This window comes from Coregonus lavaretus, assembly GCF_964263955.1.
Source record: "Coregonus lavaretus genome assembly, chromosome: 13".
Classification (NCBI taxonomy): domain Eukaryota; kingdom Metazoa; phylum Chordata; class Actinopteri; order Salmoniformes; family Salmonidae; genus Coregonus; species Coregonus lavaretus.
Window position 1 is genome coordinate 28,275,005 of NC_140000.1, and position 23,081 is coordinate 28,298,085.

The window sequence follows — 23,081 nt, forward strand, 5'->3', positions numbered from 1 at the left end:
GACAGATTTGTTTCTGGGTGACGATATTATGAGTTGACTGACTTTAGATGGGCAATGTGGGTGTCTTTATGGAAAGGTAAACGAGTGCTAAAGTCACAACCCAGGGAGTGGGAGTAGACTCGTCACCCCTGTAATGACAATACAACTTTTTCAGTATTGCTCAATTGAAAAACTCAGTTAACACGAAATGTCTCAGCAGTGTGTGGGCAAGGGGGTGATAGTGTGGGCGAGAATAAACCAGATTACAAGAAATGAGGAGCAATATTCTCCCCTCTCTCTCGCCTTGAAAATGATTTTGCCTCAGGCAAAATGTTTGTACTCTGAATGTAACGAAAACTCTTGAAAAAAAAAAAAAAACTATTTCTGCACTCTCATACTGCTGTTAAGCAGTCTAGACATGACTATATACAAAGTTATAAAGCAACAGCTCCCTCTAGTGACAGGACTCCTCTACAACAACAACAACAAAAAGGAGACAGTAACCAAACAGCTCTAGATTAGCACTCTATTGCATCATCAAGGGCACTTAAAAGGGCCAATCTGCTATTGAAACAATAACAAAGCAGGGACCCCGTCTGTTTTGGTAAAAAGTTGAGGAATGGGCCAGGAGAACTGTAACCCCTCTCAAATTCATAGACAGAGCTACGGGTGCAAGGACTGACCATCCATGTCAAAATGATCATTTTAACCATGTTTTGAGGAGTAAAACAATCGTATATTTTGGAATCTGAAGGGGTGTGACAATTGAACCAAGCTCATGAGTAATTTAAGTTATATTCTTCAAGAATCAATGGGTATATATCATTAATTCAAGTCAAAAAATGGATGTAGCAACTGCAGATTGACCCTTTAAATAGAAATGAATACAGTACATAAATTAAACAAAGCTAATGTGAGTTTCATATTTATTTACTTTCCAATCTATGTATTCCGAAATTGACTTTTCTATAAAAAAAAATTTACAATCTTTAATATTTCACCCCCCCAAAAAACAGAAAAAGACATACACTGAAAACATGTACACCTCATGATAAATAAATAAATACATCTTGGACCATCTGTCATATTGCATAAAAGAATCAGCTACTTCAATACATTATTGTGGTTACATTAGTGTTGTGTCACAATCTATTAGCATCACATTTGATGACATTTTGCAATAATTCACATAATATATTTACAAATTATTTGAAGACACTAAAGCTTGCCCTAAACATCCTTTATATATTTTTTATCCCATACCAAAAAAATAAAAATCAAGGTACAGTAGAACTTTCTCAAAATAGGTTTTGGGATTTTTGAATTACAATGACAAGTGCACTTGGGTTTCTTTCAGTTCCACCAGCCTCTTCAGGTCAGGGGTGTCAAACTAAATTCCTGGAAGGTCGTGTGTTTGCTGGCTTTTGTAATTTATGTCAAATTAAGGCCTAGAGAACTAGATGAGAAGATCGAAAACCCGCAGACCCAAGGCGCTCCAGGAATTGAGTTTAGAGTAAATCAGATTAAGAAAGCCAGCAAAAAGTCTAAATACTGTATTACAGCAGATATGTGATAGAGAAAACAGCTTTATCTAAACCGTATGGCATGATAACAAATGAAAGACGAAGTTACTATTTCTCTGGGAGGAAAAGTAACAAGAAATATTGTTTAACATGACATCCACGGAATGTCAACTTTAAATACCATACATTGATTGAAGCGGGATCAGCAGAGCAGAAACCATTGATTGGAACAAATATGTTCCAACGATTCCATTTGACGTTTCAGTGTGACCTCTAGTACATAGCTGTTGTATCTGTAACTTAAAAAAAAAACTATTGAGATTACCACAATAGCACAAAATACAATCAGCGGCCAGTTTATTAGGTACACCCGGTTCACGAAACTTGATCGCTCCTACAGACAGTGAGTCACGTGGCCTGCTATATAAAGCAGGCAGACAGGCATCAAGGCATTCAATTACTGTTCGATTGAACGTTAGAATGGGCAAAACGAGTGACCTAAGTGACTTTGAGCGTGGTATGATCATCGGTGCCAGGCGCGCCGTATCCAATATCTCAGAAACGGCCGCCCTCCTGGCCTTTTCACGCACGACAGTGTCTAGGGTTTACCGAGAATGGTACGACAAACTAAAAACATCCAGTCAGCGGCCGTCCTGTGGGTGAAAACAGCTTGTTGATGAGAGAGGTCGAAGGAGAATGGCAAGAATCGTGCAAGGTAACAGGAGGCCACGAACAGAGAAATAACGGAGCAGTACAACAGTGATGTGCCGAACGGCATCTCGGAATGCACAACTCATCGATCCTTGTCACGGATGGGCTATTGCAGCAGACGACCACACCAGGTTCCACTCCTATAAGCTAAAAACAAGACGAAGCGGCTCCAGTGGGCATGCGATCACCAACACTGGACAATTGAGGAGTGGAACAAAGTCGCCTGGTCCGACGAATCCCGGTTTCTGTTGCGTCATGCTGATGGCAGAGTCAGAATTTGGCGTAAGCAGCATGAGTCCATGGCTCCATCCTGCCTGGTGTCAACGGCACAGGGTGGTGGCGGTGGTGTAATGGTGTAGGGAATGTTTTCCTGGCACACGTTAGGTCCCTTGATACCAGTTGATCAACGTTTGAATGACACAACGTATCTGAACATTGTTGCTGAACAGGTGCATCCCTTCATGGCTACAGGGGGGTCCGACCCGGTACTAGATGGGTGTACCTAATAAACTGCCCACAGTGTATATTCAAGCTTACAACGTTTCCCCACTCTCTTTTGCAAAATGCACAGTCTTGCAGACAGTTTACAGTTGGTCCTTGCTGAACAAATGAATTGACCTGCTCACGTCACATCAGCATCGAAAAGCTCTACAGACACACGAAGATGAGGTTTGTGTTGTGTGTGCGTTTGTTAGACAGTTGCCATATTTGCTGAGTGAGAAAGACGGCACAGCACAGCAGAGCAGACAAGACACTGTCCTACAGTAGAACACACCATTCCTAACCAACTCAGCTTTGAGCCCCGCCCTCGGATTCTGGTCACCATGGTAACACTGTCACAGCCCGTCCATCATGGCCAGAAGGTCATCCCCTTTACTGCTGGCACTCGATGGGCACGGCTCGCCAGCCTCCTCCGTGAAGTCCCCCATGATCTTGGCCAGCTCCGCATTGGCTTGCTGGTTCTGAAAGACAACGCAAGCCATCAATGGCAGATCTGAAAGGTCTTGTTTGGGGAGGGGCTTATGATTGATTACGGTACATCTTGTTAGACTGGCCCATCCTGATCCTAATGCCTCTCAGATAACCTACAATCCTTAGCCTGTCAATTAGACAAGCTATTCCGTTTGGGCAGCATGTCTGATCATGGGTTGTTCGTAAGTGCTAAGAGATGACTGCATGGGTGCAGTAAGTCTCCTGTGACAGGTTTCATGGGGACCTTTTTGATGGTTACACCACAGCAAGCATTTCGCTACACCTGCAATAACATCTGCTAAAATAAAAATGTATGTACAGTAGGATGGTCTCGATCTATGAAATGCTTCCATCTCATCCCTTTCAGTTACATAAAAGCATGTTACATGGTTGAATATTTATCTAGCCTCTGTGACAGAAAGAATATAGGTTAAAATTAACTTTACCATAGTCGCTTGGATTTTTATGACATCATATGAAAACTCGTCTGGTCTTGATATCAAGGCCTCCCTGTGAGGAAGACAAATCCACATTATTGTTAAAAAGGCCCAGTGCAGTCAAAAACGTGATTTTCCTGTGTTTTACACACCACATGACCAAAAAGTAAGTGGACACCTGCTCATCGAACATCTCATTCCAAAATCATGAGCATTAATATGGAGTTGGTCCCCCATTTGCTGCTATAACAGCCTCCACTCTTATGGGAAGGCTTTCCACTAGATGTTGGAACATTGCTGAGGGGACTTGCTGCCATTCAGCCACAAGAGCATTAGTGAGGTCGGGCACTGATGTTGGGCGATTAGTCCTGGCTCGCAGTCGGCGTTCCAATTCATCCCAAAGGTGTTCAATGGGGTTGAGATCAGGGCTCTGTGCAGGCCAGTCAAGTTCTTCCACACCGATCTCGACAAACCATTTCTGTATGGACCTCGCTTTGTGCACGGGGGCATTGTCAGGCTGAAACAGCAAAGGACCTTCCCCAAACTGTTGCCACAAAGTTGGAAGCACAGAATCGTCTAGAATGTCATTGTATGTTGTAGCGTTAAGATTTCCCTTCACTGGAACTAAGGGGCCAAGCCCGAACCATGAAAAACAGCCCCAGATCATTATTCCTCCTCCATCAAACTCTACAGTTGGAACTATGCATTGGGGCAGGTAGCGTTCTCCTGGCATCCGCCAAACCCAAATGTGTCTGTCAGACTGCCAGATGGTGAAGCGTGATTCATCACTCCAAGGAATGCGTTTTCACTGCTCCAGAGTCCAATGGCGGCGAGCTTTACACCACTCCAGCCGATGCTTGGCATTGTGCATGGTGATCCTAGGCTTGTGTGCGGCTGCTCGGCCATGGAAACCCATTTCATCAAGCTCCCGACGAACAGTTATTGTGCTGACGTTGCTTCCAGAAGCAGTTTGGATCTCGGTAGCGAGTGTTGCAACCGAGGACAGACAATTTTTACGCGCTACGCGCTTCAGCACTCGCCGGTCCCGTTCTGTGAGATTGTGTGGCCTACTACTTCGTGGCTGAATCGTTGTTGCTCCTAGACGTTTCCATTTCACATTTACATTACATTTTAGTCATTTAGCAGACGCTCTTATCCAGAGCGACTTACAGTTAGTGAGTGTATACATTACTTTTTTATTTTTCATACTGGTCCCCCGTGTGAATCGAACCCACAACCCTGACGTTGCAAACGCCATGCTCTACCAACTGAGCTACATCCCTGCCGGCCATTCCCTCCCCTACCCTGGACGACGCTGGGCCAATTGTGCGCCGCCCCATGGGTCTCACAATAACAGCACTTACAGTTGACCGGGGCAGCTCTAGCAGGGCAGAAATTAGACTGACTTTTTGGAAAGGTGGCATCCTATGACGGTGCCACATTGAAAGTCACTGAGCTCTTCAGTAAGGCCATTCTACTGCCAATTTTTGTCTATGGAGATTGTATGGCTGTGTGCTCGATTTTATACACCTGTCAGCAACAGGTGTGGCTGAAATAGCTGAAGCCACTAATTTGAAGGGTGTTCACATACTTTTGCATATATAGTGTATATATTTTCACACAATGAGGTTGGAATAATAGTGTGAAATTGTGAAAATTACGATAATGCCCTTTTAGTGTAAGAGCCATTTGAAAAGACTGCCTGAAATATCAGCCTGTTTTGGAGGAATGGAGTTTTGGCTTGCCTGGTGACATCACCAAGCGGTAAATTAGTTAATAGACCAATAAGAAAGACAGTTCAAAACCTCTCTGCCAATAATAGCTAGTTTTCAGTTTCCCCTCCCCACTCAGACCAATCCCAGACAGTCCTAGCAAAATTCTTGGTTGAGAATTTGCTCTACTAAGAAGCTAGTTTTGTTTCTTTTTGACAATTTTTATTGGAAACAATCACAGTAAGTTACTTAAATCGTTAGCCAGAAACGATTTGATATTGAGATAAAAACGGCTACATTGGACCTTTAACACTGATAGTGATTCTTAACTCTGACAGTAATTTTTAACACAACACTGAACATAATTCAAAATTCAGGTTCAGTCCATTTCATCAAGTTGTGAGAAGTACTGTTGTAATTCCATCTTTAATTGATCCACAATTACACAAAATACAACAAAACAATGCTCATAACATAAAGGGGACTTACTCTTCTTCCTCATCTGTGGCAAAGAGGTTGACTCGGAAGCCACCGTCTGCATTTCCTGGTTTCTGGACTTCCAGACCCCCCATTAACCTGGCCAACATGTTCAGCTCCTCTTTGGCCAGGGGGTTTGGAGCGGTGTTGACCTGTATACACAGTGAATATGCGCATAATCATTAACATAACGCATTATTTAGCTGTCTAGCGCATTGTCCATTACATTTAAGGCTTAATTACAGATGTAGCTTAGTCTGACTTGGATAAAAAAGCACTTCAATGAAGAATTGTCATTAAACAATTTTGGTCTTAGACTAGGCTTAATCTTTGTCTGGGAAACTATTTCAACCCTTTGTCAAAAATATAATATTGTAGGACATGCTGTAAAATGACATTTATGAGCAAACATGCAAGGCCTTGCAGGATAAATGCCTGTAAGAAATAAATATACAGCGTAGTGGTTAAGCATAATTTGAACTCACCGACTTTTGCTGTGCAGAGTTTTTGGACGTCCCTGACATGTGTGTTTCTACCGGACGGCTCACACTGTACCTGTGGGTAAACAGAAGTCACGCACTTTACAAACTGAAATAGAATGTAGCATCATGGGGGTAGCTAATAAACCTGTCACTGTGTAAATTATTCACTAAACAATTTGCAGTGACTTTGAGTTACCATGTTGATTTAGGCCTATATGACCATTGACCACAGTAGAGGAAATAGTAGATAATTTAGTAGTATCAGTGGGGGTATGTCCAGGAAGGTCAATGGTTGTCAATACAGTGTGGAGCAGGTGGGCAGCACAGCACGTACATGTTAGTGCCCAGCTTGATGACCCTCTCTCCAAACATCTCAAAGGAACCCTCGCGGAGAGCGCTGGTGTAGTTCCCACCGTTACGGAACTGCAGTCTCTTCACCTCTTCGCCATTGCAGCTGAACATTCTGAGGATAACAAAAAATACACACACAAAATATTCAGTAAGAATACATCATATGAGGCAACTGATCATTTCCTAAAGATATTTTGCAACTTCTCCTGTTTCCCAGAAGACACTTCAAACAATGCAAAGATGATACTGTTCAGGATAGACATTGATCCCAAGACACAATAAATGAGTTAAGTACGGCTGCACTCAATCCCTTGGCAAATACAGCTGTGCTAAAAGTAGGCTTTTCTAAATTTAGACGGCGGCTCGTTCAACACACCCTCAGTAATGCAATTAGCTGCAGATATGCCGGTCTAAATTAAGCCGACAGTGTCTGCGAAAGGAAAGCAAATAGATGCCATCAAACAGCACAAAACAAACAATGGATACAGCCATATTCAATGTATCTAATAAAATAGAGATTTTGCTCTATTGCAACAAACTTGGCTTGGTTGGATTGGTGGGATTCCATGTTATTTGGGTGTGGACAATTATAGCTGTATGGCTGTGGTACCTGATAAGTCCTGGGATATGTGTTCCGTGAGGCACAGGACCCGAGATCGGGAGGACAAAACGCCCATTGGAATTCTGCACTTTGTCTTTGAGGAAGATGGACACCTGCAAATACAGATGAGCAAAATGTAGTGATAATTGTGTAACATTTTGTATAATCTCTCGTGGACAGACTACTTAAACCTAAATGGTACCGTAGATCTGTCCTGATACAACGGCATGTGTGAGATAACCAGCAGCATTAGTTCCGGAGCTTTGGAAAAAAAAAATAATCACGATTTGGCAGGTGTTAGCATCTGACCAATTCTCGCAAGACTTTAGTTCTGGGTTAACCGAGATTACGCTCTGTATAATTTATGATGGGGTTATAATGCATCGTAAATGGACAGTTCACCCAAATTACATACTGGTTTCCTTAACTTGTAAACAGTCTATGGACAAGTTATGACAGCAATTCATGCTTTGGTTTAGCTTCCCTGGCACTAATTCAAATGCTAACGTTTTAGCATTTGTGACACAAAGTCATGGTACCGTTATTAACATGTTCTATCTCTGAAACCCATCAAAATATGCCCCACTCCCCCTTCCCAACACACTCATTCTCTGTCGAAAAAGTTAGACAAACTACTGGGAGATCATGAACTCACCCTTATGTGCATGTCTTGAAAGAAGATGAGGAGCGTTTGCCGGATGAGCTGAAATTCACCACTAGACAAGGGTGTGTACATCTATAAATAAGAGCACAAAACATGCAATGAATAAGAGATCATATTGAACACTTAGCTGAGGTTTGGGCAATTGAAGGGAAGTTCATTATACCTCTATGAGCTGTCTGTATGTCTCTTCAACCTGGCTGAGAATGCTTGGGGTGTCCTTCACAAAATCCTTGATGGCATCCATATGGTTGAAGGACACAAGGAGGATATCTTTGGGCCGCGGGCAGAGGAGCACCTGGTACTTGAAGGCCATGGTCATCAAGTCATACAGCTGTGTGCATGAACAACATAGTCATATGGATGATGATGGGTTATTGTCATGCTCAAAAATAGCTGCTGCCAGTTCATAATGTACACCAGAGGGAGCCGTCAGCATATTTGAACAAACTGCTCTGCAGTTGAACTTATACAACATTTAAGCTTACAGCCATGATTAATATTTTAAAATGCTGAAGATATTCTATTTGATAGCCTATATCAAACCACTTTTTAAACACAACAGATAGAACTCTTCAAAATAGTCAAGCAATAATGGTGCAATAAATGATGAACGCTTTGAAAATATTGGTCTACATGGGGTTTTAAGTGACTTGGACAATTTCCCCAAGTACCTAGAATTAAGACTATTAAAGGGTCACTGTGTACAGAGGATGTGATTATGAGAATGTAATGATAAAAATTGTAATGTCGTCATGACAGCTACTCAGCTGACTCCAAAATGTGGTGAATCATAGTTAGATAGATAGATAGATGTTAAATAAATCCCTTTCTCAGAAACGGGATAACAACTCGATTGCCTTTCACTTCTGACAAAGGGTCCTGTTAATCAGGCACGAAACGGAAGAAAACAGACAAACACAGAGGGACTACACATCCTTGTCCAATAAAGAACGCCTATTTTCGTTTTGCTACGGCGTGCCCTGAACATGACCCAGGTGACACGATTCCATCCATACCTTGTCCATGCTGGCCTGGTTGAGTCTCATGATGGAGGCGTGGGCCAGTCGGTCAAACACGGTCCTGAGGGCTTTCTTGGAGTACAGCTCCTGTGGCTTGAACAGCTCCTCCAAAAACGTTTTATTGAACATGGTGGTGATGATGTCATTCATAACTGGCAGAGTGAGGGCACAGGAGAACAAGGTTGAGGCCAGGTCACAAGTAGGGGACTGGAATAATGTTGGTCTGTAATGTTAGACTCATTAAGATGGCATCATCAACATAAACATTGGGAGGTCTTTCCGACTTAAAGACATTCGATTTTTTTGTTTTACAAACAACCAAATCTGCTAAGACTGTTATTATTGGCTCTTCCTAATGGAGCCCATAATATAGGCCTAACGCAGTCTTGATAGAACTGGGCCCATATTCAACAAGTGTCTCTGAGTAAGAGTACTGATGTAGGATCAGATCCCCCTGTCCATTCATTATAATCTAAAAGGCTGAACTGATCCTGGATCAGCACTCCTACTCTGAGATGTATTATGAATACCAGCCCTGGTTTTAACTGTTGATGTTTGTAGGTGTGAAGTCCCCCCCTTGTTTATGATTATGACAACTGGGGTGTATTCATTACGGAAACCGATAAAGCCAAACGAATTTCTCCAATAGAAACTCTTGTTTGCGTTTTCCGTTAGGAGTAAACGGTTTGCAACAGAATCGGCGTAATGATTACACCCCTGGCAGAGTCTACCTTTAAAATCAATTAGTGCCGTGCTCAAATGAGTCTATCTTTAAGCAAGCAGATGTGCATTCTATAGGCAAGGTTTAACGTCCACCTATTCCCAATTGCCCTGAGAAAGCAACAGCCTTTTAAACCATCAGCAGCATTATCAGCGTGCAAAGTTATTTGATTTGGGAGGTAGAAACCGGATTTATCTTCTTAATAAAGCCCATGGCTGAAATCTCTACAATCTTGAGGGCAGAGTGAATGAATATCTCTGGGCAAAGATTTCATCCAGATTGTTCTACCAATGTAATACTCTGTTGGTTTCCTTGAAGGCCTCAAAGCAGAGCATGTAGGCCTAGAGATGCACTGCATGAGAAACATCAAAATACCTCTCCTTCTGTCATCCTCTATCCAATCAGCTACAAGTACAATGAAGAATTTGCAGGTTAAAACACAGGCAGGGAGACACATGGATGAGCTCCAATTTATGGCAACCAGGTTGTGGACATGACAAGGTCAGTGATTCACCTGTTGGTCAGGTAGCTAGTTGAATTCTAGCCTAATACACCCAGACAGCTAAGCTAGTTAACGTTAGCTAACTAGCTAGCTATAATGTTACCTTTCTTGGCTTTGTCAGCTGGAATATTCTGAGCTCTTAGGCGTTGATCCAAGATGTAGAGCATTTCTCCACCGAGATTAATAAAAAGCAGGGGTAGCGTCCTCGAAGACATATTTGTCGTATTGTGCTGGATAGCTAGCTAGTGAAATGTCTCGTTTAAGCGTATGTAAGCTTCCACTTGGTTGCCAGGTCACGAAGTAAAAGGACCAATCAGGTAGCACGTACGTAACGTGCAAATATTTATTTGTATTTTTTGTGCAAATCAGAGATCAAAACGTTTTAGTAAAGGCTTGACCGTTCATGTTCATATATACCTCAGTGTTATGAATGTCCCTGGGACAGAAGCCTGTAAATCATCCTGAAAAAGGACAAAATGCCATTGGAGACAAGAAAAAACAGAACTTTATTGTACATCTTATGTTCATACATGGTGCTATGACTTCTTAGAGCAGTACTGTTTGGGGGTAGGGGGTCAAATTTAAACAAAACAAAATTTTAAATGTACATAGTATAACAATTACAATTTGTATCAACAATATGTGACATGAGATTCATTTAACTTCCACTTGAAAATGTATTCAATTGACTGTACAAGTCAAACGTCCCCATTCCTGATGCGAATTTCACGGGCCATCCTGCACATCTCAAAGAATCCACAGCAACAGGTCATCAACGCATCATTGCATATCGTCCCCTGTAAGAAAATATGATAATAAAATATGATGAGAATGAATCCACCAAATATTTGACAGTTCAAGTTCCTCAAACTAGGGAAAACCAGTAGGCTAATTTGTCAATATGTGTACTGATGAAATGGTCCCTTCCTGTCTTTCATAATAAAAGGGTGAGACTGGCTGGGAAATGAATGAGTTGCAGTTCTCCCTAGTGTGCTTTAAAATGACATACTCAATGCCTCACCATCCCTAATTACTTTAGGCTTCTAAGGGTAACATACCTGAATCCCATAGGTCAATCTCATGTGGGTCCTCATGGCTGTCATGCCTCCTGGAACACAGCCCAGGCATGGGTTCTCACCATACTTGTTAGCTGTGTAGCAACTCAATGCTGGTGGGCAGATGAAGCCCAAAGCACCTGTATGACAACATTTTACCTTATTGTAAAATCCAGAAAATAGGAAACACTTTTGACTTGAAACACTTGACAACCATTAAACCCTATGGTATGATACCAGGTAGGCCTACTTAGTGATGATACATAAGGTCTTATTTGTCTCAATACTCACAGACTAGGATGTCACTGCAGCAGGAGCACAGCCCAGTGCTCCACTCGCCCGTCTGCACATTTGTCCCATAAGAGCCTGCTCCTGGCTGGTGGGTGATGACTGGGTTCGACATGTCAATCAAATGGGGTCAGCTTCAGTCACCTAAAAACTAACCACATCGAACAGTTAGCACAGTGGTTGAAGTTTGATCATTTCCCCAATACAGCAATAAAACAAAACTAGCAGCAGGTAGACTGTTGTGGGATAGGAAATGTTCATTATCGTTTTTTCCTTCCTTCAAAATCATTGCTCATAGGAAAGTTCACATAAAAGTTCCATACACTGGTACTCAAGTTTATACACGGGTCCATTCATCCCTTGAACCACCATATACTGAAACCCTCTTATGTATTGCAATAGGTTTTAATATAATTACATAAAATGGGATATTGTTGTATTGCCATTTCATTAAACAAAGACTAATGATAACTGTTGTATAACTGTTCTGTATCATCAAAATTGTACAAGGACAAGACATGTACATCAATTTCAACTGTTTCTGAGAAAGCGGTAAACCTGAACATTTTAGGTAGTTGTTTATTATTAAGTAGTTACTCTATTGTAGCTTTTCTACAGATGTGAGAGCAGAGGAAAGAGCATGTCACTCACCTACGTTGTCTGCAACTCTGAGCCTCTCCAGATCTGAGTCGATACACTTTAACAGGAAGTTGTGATACTAAAGCTGTGAACAAGCGCTGATCACACACTCCTATGTTTCTCAAGACAACTCTCAACAGTAATGCAAACACCAAAATTCACAGTACGACAGTTAAGCTGTTTTATGACCTCACCATTCCTCAGAATTATAGGTTTCTAGGTCAATTCACAGGTGACAGATCATGAATATAACCTCGGTTTAACATACGAGGTGGATGAACACCCAAGATCTGATGTTCTTTCAGTTTTCGTAAACACGATTGCAAGCTAAGTTCAGGGAAGTCATCATATGATTAATCTTACACTTCAGTTTCAACCACAGTTCCACCCATAGGGCGTAATGTTCTTATTTCTCATATCTTTCATTAGCATTTTAATCAGCATCAAGTAGAAGTGTTTTCTCTCTTTCAATTGGGGTAGTTACACATCACCATACACAAGTGACTATAAGTGATAAAGGTGAAACATGCATAAAAAAAGGATCGCAAACAATACATTTTATTAAATTAAATGATTAATTGTGGGTTTATTTGATAGTCTCAGGTCACATATGCTGAGTACAAATAGACATTGCCCACCCTAAAACCACATATCTGCATCACTGCGTTTATTTGGACCAAATGTGGTTTGATGATGCATCAACTTGCAGAGGGGACAGGAAGAATGAAGACTTGGTGTACTACAAACAATAAGTTATTCATGTTTCTTATTACAGTATAGCAATACATGGGGAAATGTATTTTGCATTGCTGGTGCCACGGGTGGGTGGAGATTTGTCCTTAGGACAAATATGAATGGTCGAAAATTAGCAAACCCCGCCCACCTGGGGCCATGCAAAATGAATTTGCCCATTGAGAGCAAGACTGAATGGATCGAGTAAGACAGACATTGGAGCGTGCCTTGCAATATACCCCGATACTGTAGTAGTTTATTGGGTTCCTATAGCGGTTGTCCTGGCTGGTTCTGCCAGTATGGGGGCGAGGGTCTGCTTCATTTTCTTCCTTTGCTCCAGTTTCTGTTTCTGCACCTCTTTGAAGACCTAAGAAAAGGACACAGTCATATAAACCAACAGCAAAAATGACAACAACAACAAAACTATAAATGTCTCCATCTTTGCTTTGGCTTTTAGATTAAGTCATGCATTTGACAAATGGTAAAAGCCATGGTTCCACAGCCTGCATACAGCAGAAAGATTAACAACAAGAAAATTGCAAGTCTGGTCCCAGATCGGTTTGTGCTGTCTTGCCAACCATACAGTACAAACCACTCTGGGACCAAGCTAGAAAACTGCGCTAAGTAAAGTGAATGGAGTTTGGTTGTCTACCTTTATGCACAGGGCCTTCTTGGCCAGCCAGCGTCGGGTGGCGTGTCTGTAGTACTCCGGGGGGAAAGTGTAGGTGATTCCCAGCTGCTGGCAGACATGTTCAAAGGCGTCGTAGCGAGTCACCCTCAGGTGCTTGAGCAGCTTCTTCCTGCGGTCAATGGCCATGAGCATCCGTCGCTTGTTCGCTTTGTCCTGATACAAAGATGGGGGGTCAAAACACAGAGTCAGAGGTGAAATGGAGAAAAAAAAGATGCTTAAAGGGATAACAATATTTAGGGCTCGATTAAATCCGTAGTGCTGAAGAGCAGTGCTGTAGCGCGATTGAAATTTAAAGGTAATTTCCCATTGAGCCGACTATTGCAGCGTTCACCGTGAATGGAGTCTCCACGAACGCAGGAACATTGCCTTTAAATTTCTGTCGTGCTGTAGCGCAGCTCTTCAGGACTACAGATTGAATCGAACCCCTAGTCTGGGAACATGTGTGTTTTACATAATAGAGGAGTTGCTTTTCTTATTAAAAATAGCATAGCTATTTTGAGACAGTCAAAACTGTCTAAAAGTGAGATACTTTATAGAGACAGACTGCCAAACCTTGGCTTCAACATTTTAGCTGTGCTAAAGGTTAGATAAACAGTTATATTTTGCAATATGTCTGCAAAAATGTTGGATACAATGTTACGTGTATACGTTGTGACAGTGTAAATTCCCAGCATGCAGCAGCACCATTACTAGTCTGTCAAATGTCATGGTGGGTATACGCACTACACAGGAAATCCTGTTGACAAACCTCACACCAGATAGGGAGGGGTTCGGAAATGAAACGTGTGGAAATAATATGCATTCACGTCACTGTTACTATAGGGACCTAAAATTACACAGTCTTGCATTTACCCTTCGCCCATACACACCTTAGTATGTTTGTGCAGGTGCTCCTGGTAGTTTCGGATTTTGGAGGTCAAAATGGCCACTAAAAGGTAAAGAAAGGGGTTAAGAAGTGAACAAACGATTGCTGAAATAAGGTGGTTCCTCAGAGGAAAAGCACAGTTATTTACTAGGTCCAAAACAGGAATTTACCCTTGACTTCTGTAGAGCTGCGGTCAGCTTCATCTCTCTGGACTTTTGCAATCAGCTGCTCCGTTTTCAATCGCAACTTCTCGCTCTGGTGACACACAACATGGTGGTTTGATTATGCAATATCCAGCATAGGTATAGAAAAACTATTGTACCATAATGTAAACTATAGCAACTAACAGAGGTATACAACAATTGTAGTTACTCGTATGTAGATATTCTTATGAGCACAAAGAGAAAGATTAATAGAATGTAGGAGCAAGGTGAAAAGAACATACGTGGCTTGCTAGTTCCAGTGTCAGAAGTCTCTTGACCAGGTCATCAGCTCTGTAAACACATAATAACAGATCAGCATTAGGAAGAGAAGTACTGTATAGTAGACGTATAGTACAAACACTGAGTAGGCCTACATACAGTGCATTCTGAAAGTATTCAGACCCCTTCCCTTTTTCCACATTTTGTTATGTTACAGCCTTATTCTAAAATTGATTAAATAAATGTTTTCCCTCATTAATCTACACACAATACCCCATTACGACAAAGCGAAAACAGTTTTTTATAAATTTGAGCAAATGTATGAAAAATAAGAAAACAGAAATACCTTATTTACATAAGTATTCAGACCCTTTGCTATGAAACTCAAAATTGAGCTCAGGTGCATCCTGTTTCCATTGCTCATCCTTGAGATGTTTCTACAACTTGATTCGAGTCCACCTGTGGTAAATTCAATTGATTGGACATGATTTGGAAAGGCACACACATGTCTATATAAGGTCCCACAGCTGACAGTGCATGTCAGAGCAAAAACCAAGCCATGAGGTCGAAGGAATTTTCCATAGAGCTCCGAGACTGGATTGTGTCGAGGCACAGATCTGGGGAAGGGTATCCATTTTTTTTGCAGCATTGAAGGTCCCCAAGAACACAGTGACCTCCATCATTCTAAAATGGAAGAAGTTTGGCACCACCAAGACATTCCCTAGAGCTGGCAGCCCGGTCAAACTGATCAATCGGGGAGTAGGGCCTTGGTCAGAGAGGTGACCAAGAACCCGATGGTCACTCTGACAGAGTTCCAGAGTTCCTCTGTGGAGATGGGAGAAACATCCTTCCAGAAGGACAACCATCTCTGCAGCACTCCACCAATCAGGCCTTTATAGTGGAGTGGCCAGATGGAAGCCACTCCTCAGTAAAAGGCACATGACAGCCCGCTTGGAGTTTGCCAAAAGGCACCTAAAGGACTCGCAGACCATGAGAAACAAGATTCTCTGGTCTGATGAAACCAAGATTGAACTCTTTGGCCTGAATGCAAAACGTCATGTCTGGAGGAAACCTGGCACCATCCCTATGGTGAAGCATGGTGGTGGCAGCATCAAGCTGTGGGGATGTTTTTCAGCGGCAGGGACTGGGAGACCAGTCAGGATCGAGGGAAAGATGAATGGAGCAAAGTACAGAGAGATCCTTGATGAAAACCTGCTCCAGAGTGCTCAGGATCTCAGACTTGGGCAAAGGCTCACCTTCCAACAGGACAATGACCCAAAGCACACAGCCGAGACAACGCAGGAGTGGCTTCGGGACAAGTCTCTGAATGTCCTTGAGTGGCCCAGTCAGAGCCCGGACTTGAACACGATCGAACATCTCTGGAGAGACCTGAAAATAGCTGTGCAGCAACGCTTCATACCCAAGAAGACTCAAGGCTGTAATTGCTGCCAAAGGTGCTTCAACAAAGTACTGAGTAAAGAGTTTGAATACTTATGTAAAATGTTTTAGATCTAATAAAATTGCAAACATTTCTATAAACCTGTTTTTGCTTTGTCATTATGGGGTATTGTGTATAGATTGAGGTAAAAAAAAAAAAAAAAAATCAATTTTAGAATAAGGCTGTAACGTAACAAAATGTGGAAAAAGTCAAGGGGTCTTAATACTTTCCAAATGCACTGTATTGTACAAATAACTACATAGAATAACTATTTTAAACAACATCTCAGTGCCGTAGTTGTTTGGACATGGGAGAGATGAACATACATGAGCCATGTCTGCATGACATAAAATACATGTAATTTAAAATCAGGACAAATTAAATGTACATACGTTTGAGCGAGTGGAACAGCAGCATATTCCATTTTCAGCATTGTTGGAGAAAGATCACTCAGCTGACTTTGCATCACTGATGGAAAAAAACTTAGACAGTAAATATCAAATATCCAAGTGGTCTTAGATCAAATAGTTGACCTTGGTCCTCCATACCTGGCTTCTTCTTTCTTACGGCACGGGCATAGTTTCTCACAGGCTGAATGGTGAAACTTCCAATACCTGGTAAGAATTAAACAAATTATCAAACAATACATAATTACTCTTAGTCCATTGCTTTATGAACCATAGGATTGTGCCAGGTTTATGCCTGCAACTACACAGAGTGTACAAAACATTAAGAACATTGCATAGACTGACCAGGTGAATCCAGGTAAAAGCTATGATCCCTTTTTGATGTCACTTATTAAATTAACTTCAAATCAGTTTAGATGAAGGGGAGGAGACAGGTTAAAGAAGGATTTTTAAGCCTTGAGACATGGATTGTGTATTTGTGCCATTCGGAGGGTGAATGGGCAAGACAAATGATTTAAGTGCCTTTGAACGGTATGGTAGTTGGTGCCAGGTGCAACGGTTTGTGTCAAGAACGGCAATGTTGCTGGGTTTTTCATGCTAAACAGTTTTCTGTGTGTAGAATGGTCCACCACCCAAAGAACATCCAGACAACTTGACAACTGTGGGAAGCATTGGAGTCAACATGGGCCAGCGTTTCTCAGGAACGCTTTTCGACACAGTCCATGCCCCGACGAATTGAGGCTGTTAATGAGGGCAGCTCAATATTAGGAAGGTTTTCTTAATGTTTTGTACACTCAGTGTATGTGCATGCATGAGAAAGTGTATGTAAGCATGTTCAGCAGTAAGAGTTGGGATGTCTTACTATAGTACTACTTGTTCTGATGTAGGCCTACATTTTGTGAACTGTGGTGCAGAGATCATAGAAACAAGAGTGGAGTGTCATGTTCTGCATAAATGATCAAGAGTGGTGGAGTGACTGTGAGAAAAGCTGCTGCATACACATTGCAGGGGACCAGTGGGGAAAATAACTGGTTCCCACATCCTCTTCATAAAAAACACTTACTAGCAGACTGACTGATTGCATGATAAGAAATGTATTAGTCATACAGTTGAAGTCGTAAGTTTATATACACTTAGGTTGGAGTCATTAAAACTTGTTTTTCAACCAATCCACACATTTCTTGTTAAACTATATTTTTGGCAAGTCAGTTAGGACATCTACTTTGTGCATGACACAAGTAATTCTTCCAACAATTGTTTACAAACAGATTATTTCACTTATAATTCACTGTATCACAATTCCAGTGGGTCAGATGTTTACATACACTAAGTTGACTGTGCCTTTAAACTGCTTGGAAAATTCCAGAAAACGATGTCATGGCTTTAGAAGCTTCTGATAGGCTAATTGACATCCTTTGAGTCAATTGGAGGTGTACCTGTGGATGTATTTCAAGGCCTCCCTTCAAACTCAGTGCATCTTTGCTTGACATCATGGGAAAATCAAAAGAAATCAGCCAAGGCCTCAGAAAAAAATTGGAGACCTCCACAAGTCTGGTTCATCCTTGGGAGAAATTTCCAAAGGCCTGAAGGTACCACATTCATCTGTACAAACAATAGTATGCAAGTATAAACACCATGGGACCACGCAGCCTTCATACCGCTCAGAAAGGAGACGCGTTCTGTCTCCAAGAGATGAACCTGCCACTGCTCCAAAACCGCCATAAAAAAGACAGACTACGGTTTGCAACTGCACATGGGGACAAAGATCGTACTTTTTGGAGAAATGTCCTCTGGTCTGATTAAACAAAAATAGAACTGTTTGGCCATAATGACCATCGTTATGTTTGGAGGAAAAAGGGGGCGCTTGCAAGCCAAAGAACACCATCACAACCGTGAAGCACGGGGGTGGCAGCATCATGCTGTGGGGGTACTTTGCTGCAGGAGGGACAGGTGCACTTCACAAAATAGATGGCATCATGAGGAAGGAAAATTATGTGGATATATTGAAGCAACATCTCAAGACATCAGTCAGGAAGTTAAAGCTTGGTAGCAAATGGGTCTTCCAAATGGACAATGACCCCAAGCATACTTCCAAAGTTGTGGCAAAATGGCTTAAGGACAACAAAGTCAAGGTATTGGAGTGGCCATCACAAAGCCCTGACCTCAATCCTATAGAAAATTTGTGGGCAGAACTGAAAAAGCGTTTGCGAGCAAGGAGGCCTACAAACCTGACCCAGTTACACCAGCTCTGTCATTTATTGTGGGAAGCTTGTGTAAGGCTACCCGAAACATTTGACCCAAGTTAAACAATTTAAAGGCAATGCTACCAAATACTAATTGAGTGTATCTAAACTTCTGACCCACTGGGAATGTGATGAAAGAAATAGAAGCTGAAATAAATCACTCTCTCTACTATTATTCTGACATTTCACATTCTTAAAATAAAGTGGTGATCCTAACTGACCTAAAACAGGGAATTTTTACTAGGATTAAATGTCTGGAATTGTGAAACTGAGTTTAAATGTATTTGGCTAAGGTGTATGTAAACTTCCGACTTCAACTGCATGTCTGGGTTAAAATGGCATTACCTTCGCACCAGTCTAGTTACAAATGATTCCTTTCATTTCAGCTATTTGTACATAAAATAATGTTCATGATCTGTTTTGATGTAATCTATTTTTATAATGAAACCATTTGGCTAGCCTAGTTAGTACACACAGGATGATAAGGATAATGGAGTAGTGAATGTATGTCCCTATACAAATAACAAGCCTGTGTCACTGTGTACACAAAGATAATAACTCTTGTGTACCGGTCTATAAATGTGTTGTTGTGATTTACTATCCGTGCACTAGACATCCTAGCTAATTGCTGCAGTGCCCTCTCCTGGCCTACTCAAGGAAGAATTGTACTCATGACATGACTAATGGAAAATCACCTTTTTACGAGGTGTTATGATGATGATACGTGGGTTCACACAACATCTACCTTTCCCTATTTTTCAGTAATGGTCAATTGATTATTGCTCGGCGTGTGCAGTTAGCTAGTTGACATGCATGCGAGCAAGTGCAAAAAAATAATCGGCGCGCGCATTGACAAGCCGTTTCATTGTGGCATTGACTTATACGGACTCCTTAGCTAACTAAAATATCGCAAGCACACGTCTACTCTATGAAATGAGTAGTATAAATATATATTTATTTATTTACCTGTCAATACAGTCTCATTGTTGCTGTTTGAAGGCCCTGTGATGACAGAGGTACATGCCCCATGTTTAAATGGGAGAGACGCACAGGTTCCTTTCAGCCTGGATAAAACACCACATTCTCGCAGAACGACAGATGTCGATTTAAGAGCACTTCTTAAAGCCATGCTTATTAACATACTGATTAAGAGATGATTTTATATGTATGTCAGGTTTTACTGGTCAAAATGTAACGAGTGAACAGCATTCGTCCCCTACAGGAGGATCGCCATTTTGATTAGACGTCACTAATCAGACGGAGAAGTCGATTCAGGAAATGAGAAGGATGCATGAATAATCTATCGAGTCACTCGTTCAAGCGTTTTTTTTTTTTGCTGTAGTAGCCTGCGTCATAACATTTATCCACCGGACAGTACCGGTATGTTCAAAAAAGACTATAGCATTATTATCCTTGACATTTACAGTATTTATTTTATTCACATGAAAGAGTGACATTTTTACAGAATCCTTTTATTTTTTATGAAAGAGTGAAATATAATTGTATAGGCCAATACCAATACCTTAAAGGTCCCGCACACTCATCCTATTTCCCAAGTTAAAATAGCCTTTGAATGACCAAAACATCACCCATAATATTTTTATGCAACTAAAATGCTCAGAATTGAAGAAATTGTACATTTTCTCTCATCTCAAACTATCAGGAAGCCTGAAAGAACAGGCTGAGTGGGCAGGGAGCAGGGTTGCCATGTCTGTAGTTTTCCGGTAAAATTGGGCTACTTTGAAAACTATGCTGCGGGTGAAAATGTATTGGTCACGGGTTGCAGGTTTTTGCGCTACTTCTAAATTGCACCGCGGCAACCATGGCATCTCTTTACATTTTTATTTTATTAATTTCACACTGCTACCGCTGACTATCAAGCAATGAGGCAGGCTGTTGCTGAGTGAATGAGTGAGTCAGTGAGTGGTAGGGAGGGGGAGGGCCGGAGGGGTGTGTGTGTTGAGCACAGTCATTGGTGTTGAGAGAGCGCTGCAGCAGGCAGACATGACAAGTGATGTGAGAACAACTAACTAATTAACTAACACTAGCTCGCTACATACTTTTCCCTCATAATTCTTCTTTGCCTCATTCGTTGTATCCCGACCACCCCCAGTCCTACACTCTTAGAAAAAAGGGTTATTTCGGGTTCTATATTGAACCTTTTGCTTCTTTGGACGAGATTAAAGAACCCTTTACTAAAAAGGTGCTATAAACCCAGTGAAGGCAAATAACCTTGAGGGTTCTATCCCTACCCCAGAGTGTAATGTGAATTTACAAACAACAGCTAACAAAAGCTAACACAGTCACATCAAACTCTGAAATGACAGCGAACTAGCTCCTTTTTCATTTGTTTTAGCTGTTTTGCATTGACATTTATATCTATATTAATGTGCTGTTGCAAGATAAATGTTAGCTAAAAGCAAGAGGAAATAATGTGTTTAAAAGCTTACACTCTTAGGGTGCGTTCGTAAATTCACTTTGGCTATCTACTCCGATTTCAGAGCATTCTCATTTGAGTGTGCCAAAGTGCAGAATAACTGATGAATTTACGAACGCGCAACACCCGTTGAATATGACCGTTATCAGTAAACATAGTAAAAAAAACACAATTAAACTGTTGCCAGCAGCACAGTTAGTCACCAACGCTCTAGATAAGGGTGAGTAAAATGGTCAGTGTTCCCTCATTTGTGTATGGAAGTAGCTAGCAAGCTAGCTAACTTTAGCCAGTTAGCGTGGGTGCTTGACTGCCGTTGTGAGATCAGAACGCTCGGATTAACCCTACTCCTGGCTAGAGCTTCCAGTGTGCGCTCTGAACGCTCCGAGAGCAAAATGCTCTGAATTTATGAAAACACAATCTGACAACGCTCTGAATTTATGAATGCCCAGAGTGCACTCTGAGGGGTTCTTTATAGAACCTTTTGGTCAATTCAAATTTTAACTGCCATTTTGTTTAAAAAATCCACTGCCATTCCAGCGTGATGATGCAAGAGGATGGTGGTTGAAGTTGCGAATAGCCTACCAATAAGCACATTCTTTTTCAATTTATTAAGGTAAGCAAAGTTGATTATTTAATTCAAAATAAATGCAGCCAAAGTCATATGATAAACTATAGCTAGGCTAGATAGAATTTGAGCACCGTTTGTACGCTAACTTTGCTAGCTAGCTAACTTTTCTAGCTGGCTAACTACACAGGAAAAAGCTAGGCTACTTTAATTAGTCACTTTACAAGCTACCTAGCTAACTCTTACAAATAAACATTATTTTTGTATTATGGAATATGCCAAATAGGGCTACAGACCCAGCCTGACATCGGCTATTAGCTTGTTACTTTTATTTAGGTATTTATGTCAGTGTGGAGTCAGATGAGGGGACTATGTTTCATGAAGATATTAGAAGACTGTTGCTGACCTCAGTTGAATGTGCATGATGGGCAGTGGGCTGACTGAGAGGAGGTACAGTGAGGGAAAAAAGTATTTGATCCCCAGCTGATTTTGTACGTTTGCCCACTGACAAAGACATGATCAGTCTATAATTTTAATGGTAGGTTTATTTGAACAGTGAGAGACAGAATAACAACAAAAAAATCCAGAAAAACGCATGTCAAACATTTTATGAATTGATTTGCATTTTAATGAGGGAAATAAGTATTTGACCCCTCTGCAAAACATGACTTAGTACTTGGTGGCAAAACCCTTGTTGGTAATCACAGAGGTCAGACGTTTCTTGTAGTTGGCCACCAGGTTTGCACACATCTCAGGAGGGATTTTGTTCCACTCCTCTTTGCAGATCTTCTCCAAATCATTAAGGTTTCGAGTCTGACGTTTGGCAACTCGAACGTTCAGCTCCCTCCACAGATTTTCTATGGGATTAAGGTCTGGAGACTGACTAGGCCTCTCCAGGACCTTAATGTGCTTCTTCTTGAGCCACTCCTTTGTTGCCTTGGCCGTGTGTTTTGGGTCATTGTCATACTGGAATACCCATCCACGACCCATTTTCAATGCCCTGGCTGAGGGAAGGAGGTTCTCACCCAAGATTTGATGGTACATGGCCCAGTCCATCGTCCCTTTGATGCAGTGAAGTTGTCCTGTCCCCTTAGTAGAAAAACACCCCCAAAGCATAATGTTTCCACCTCCATGTCTGACGGTGGGGA

At 41.5% G+C, this 23,081-nt stretch overlaps 3 protein-coding genes across 4 annotated transcripts; all 3 read right to left on the reverse strand.

Annotated features, from left to right (window-relative positions):
* Positions 1 to 898: 898 nt before the first annotated feature.
* On the reverse strand, positions 899 to 10,419 carry LOC311140175 (protein OSCP1-like). The gene is made up of 10 exons (XM_084175122.1): positions 10,255 to 10,419; positions 8,926 to 9,080; positions 8,073 to 8,240; positions 7,901 to 7,981; positions 7,255 to 7,358; positions 6,628 to 6,756; positions 6,297 to 6,366; positions 5,824 to 5,963; positions 3,632 to 3,695; positions 899 to 3,175 (listed from the first exon to the last, which is right to left on the reverse strand). The coding sequence occupies exons 1-10, from the start codon at positions 10,364 to 10,366 to the stop codon at positions 3,050 to 3,052; spliced, it is 1,149 nt and encodes a 382-aa protein (XP_084031248.1). The 5' UTR covers positions 10,367 to 10,419; the 3' UTR covers positions 899 to 3,049.
* Positions 10,420 to 10,638: 219 nt separating this feature from the next.
* On the reverse strand, positions 10,639 to 12,586 carry LOC311140474 (PLAC8-like protein 1). Of its 2 annotated transcripts, none has more exons than XM_084175548.1 (4): positions 12,150 to 12,586; positions 11,498 to 11,645; positions 11,210 to 11,346; positions 10,639 to 10,948 (listed from the first exon to the last, which is right to left on the reverse strand). In XM_084175548.1, the coding sequence occupies exons 2-4, from the start codon at positions 11,607 to 11,609 to the stop codon at positions 10,850 to 10,852; spliced, it is 348 nt and encodes a 115-aa protein (XP_084031674.1). In that variant the 5' UTR covers positions 11,610 to 11,645; positions 12,150 to 12,586; the 3' UTR covers positions 10,639 to 10,849. The 2 variants fall into 2 exon arrangements, with proteins under 2 accessions (XP_084031674.1, XP_084031673.1); XM_084175547.1 differs by having other exon boundaries at positions 12,146 to 12,586.
* An 89-nt stretch (positions 12,587 to 12,675) lies between these two features.
* Positions 12,676 to 20,176, reverse strand: LOC311140473 (small ribosomal subunit protein uS15m-like). Its single transcript, XM_084175546.1, has 8 exons — positions 19,898 to 20,176; positions 16,830 to 16,895; positions 16,674 to 16,749; positions 14,867 to 14,915; positions 14,592 to 14,676; positions 14,426 to 14,484; positions 13,518 to 13,709; positions 12,676 to 13,232 (listed from the first exon to the last, which is right to left on the reverse strand). Exons 1-8 carry the CDS (start codon positions 20,070 to 20,072, stop codon positions 13,122 to 13,124), a joined length of 813 nt encoding a protein of 270 aa, XP_084031672.1. The 5' UTR covers positions 20,073 to 20,176; the 3' UTR covers positions 12,676 to 13,121.
* Positions 20,177 to 23,081: the final 2,905 nt, after the last annotated feature.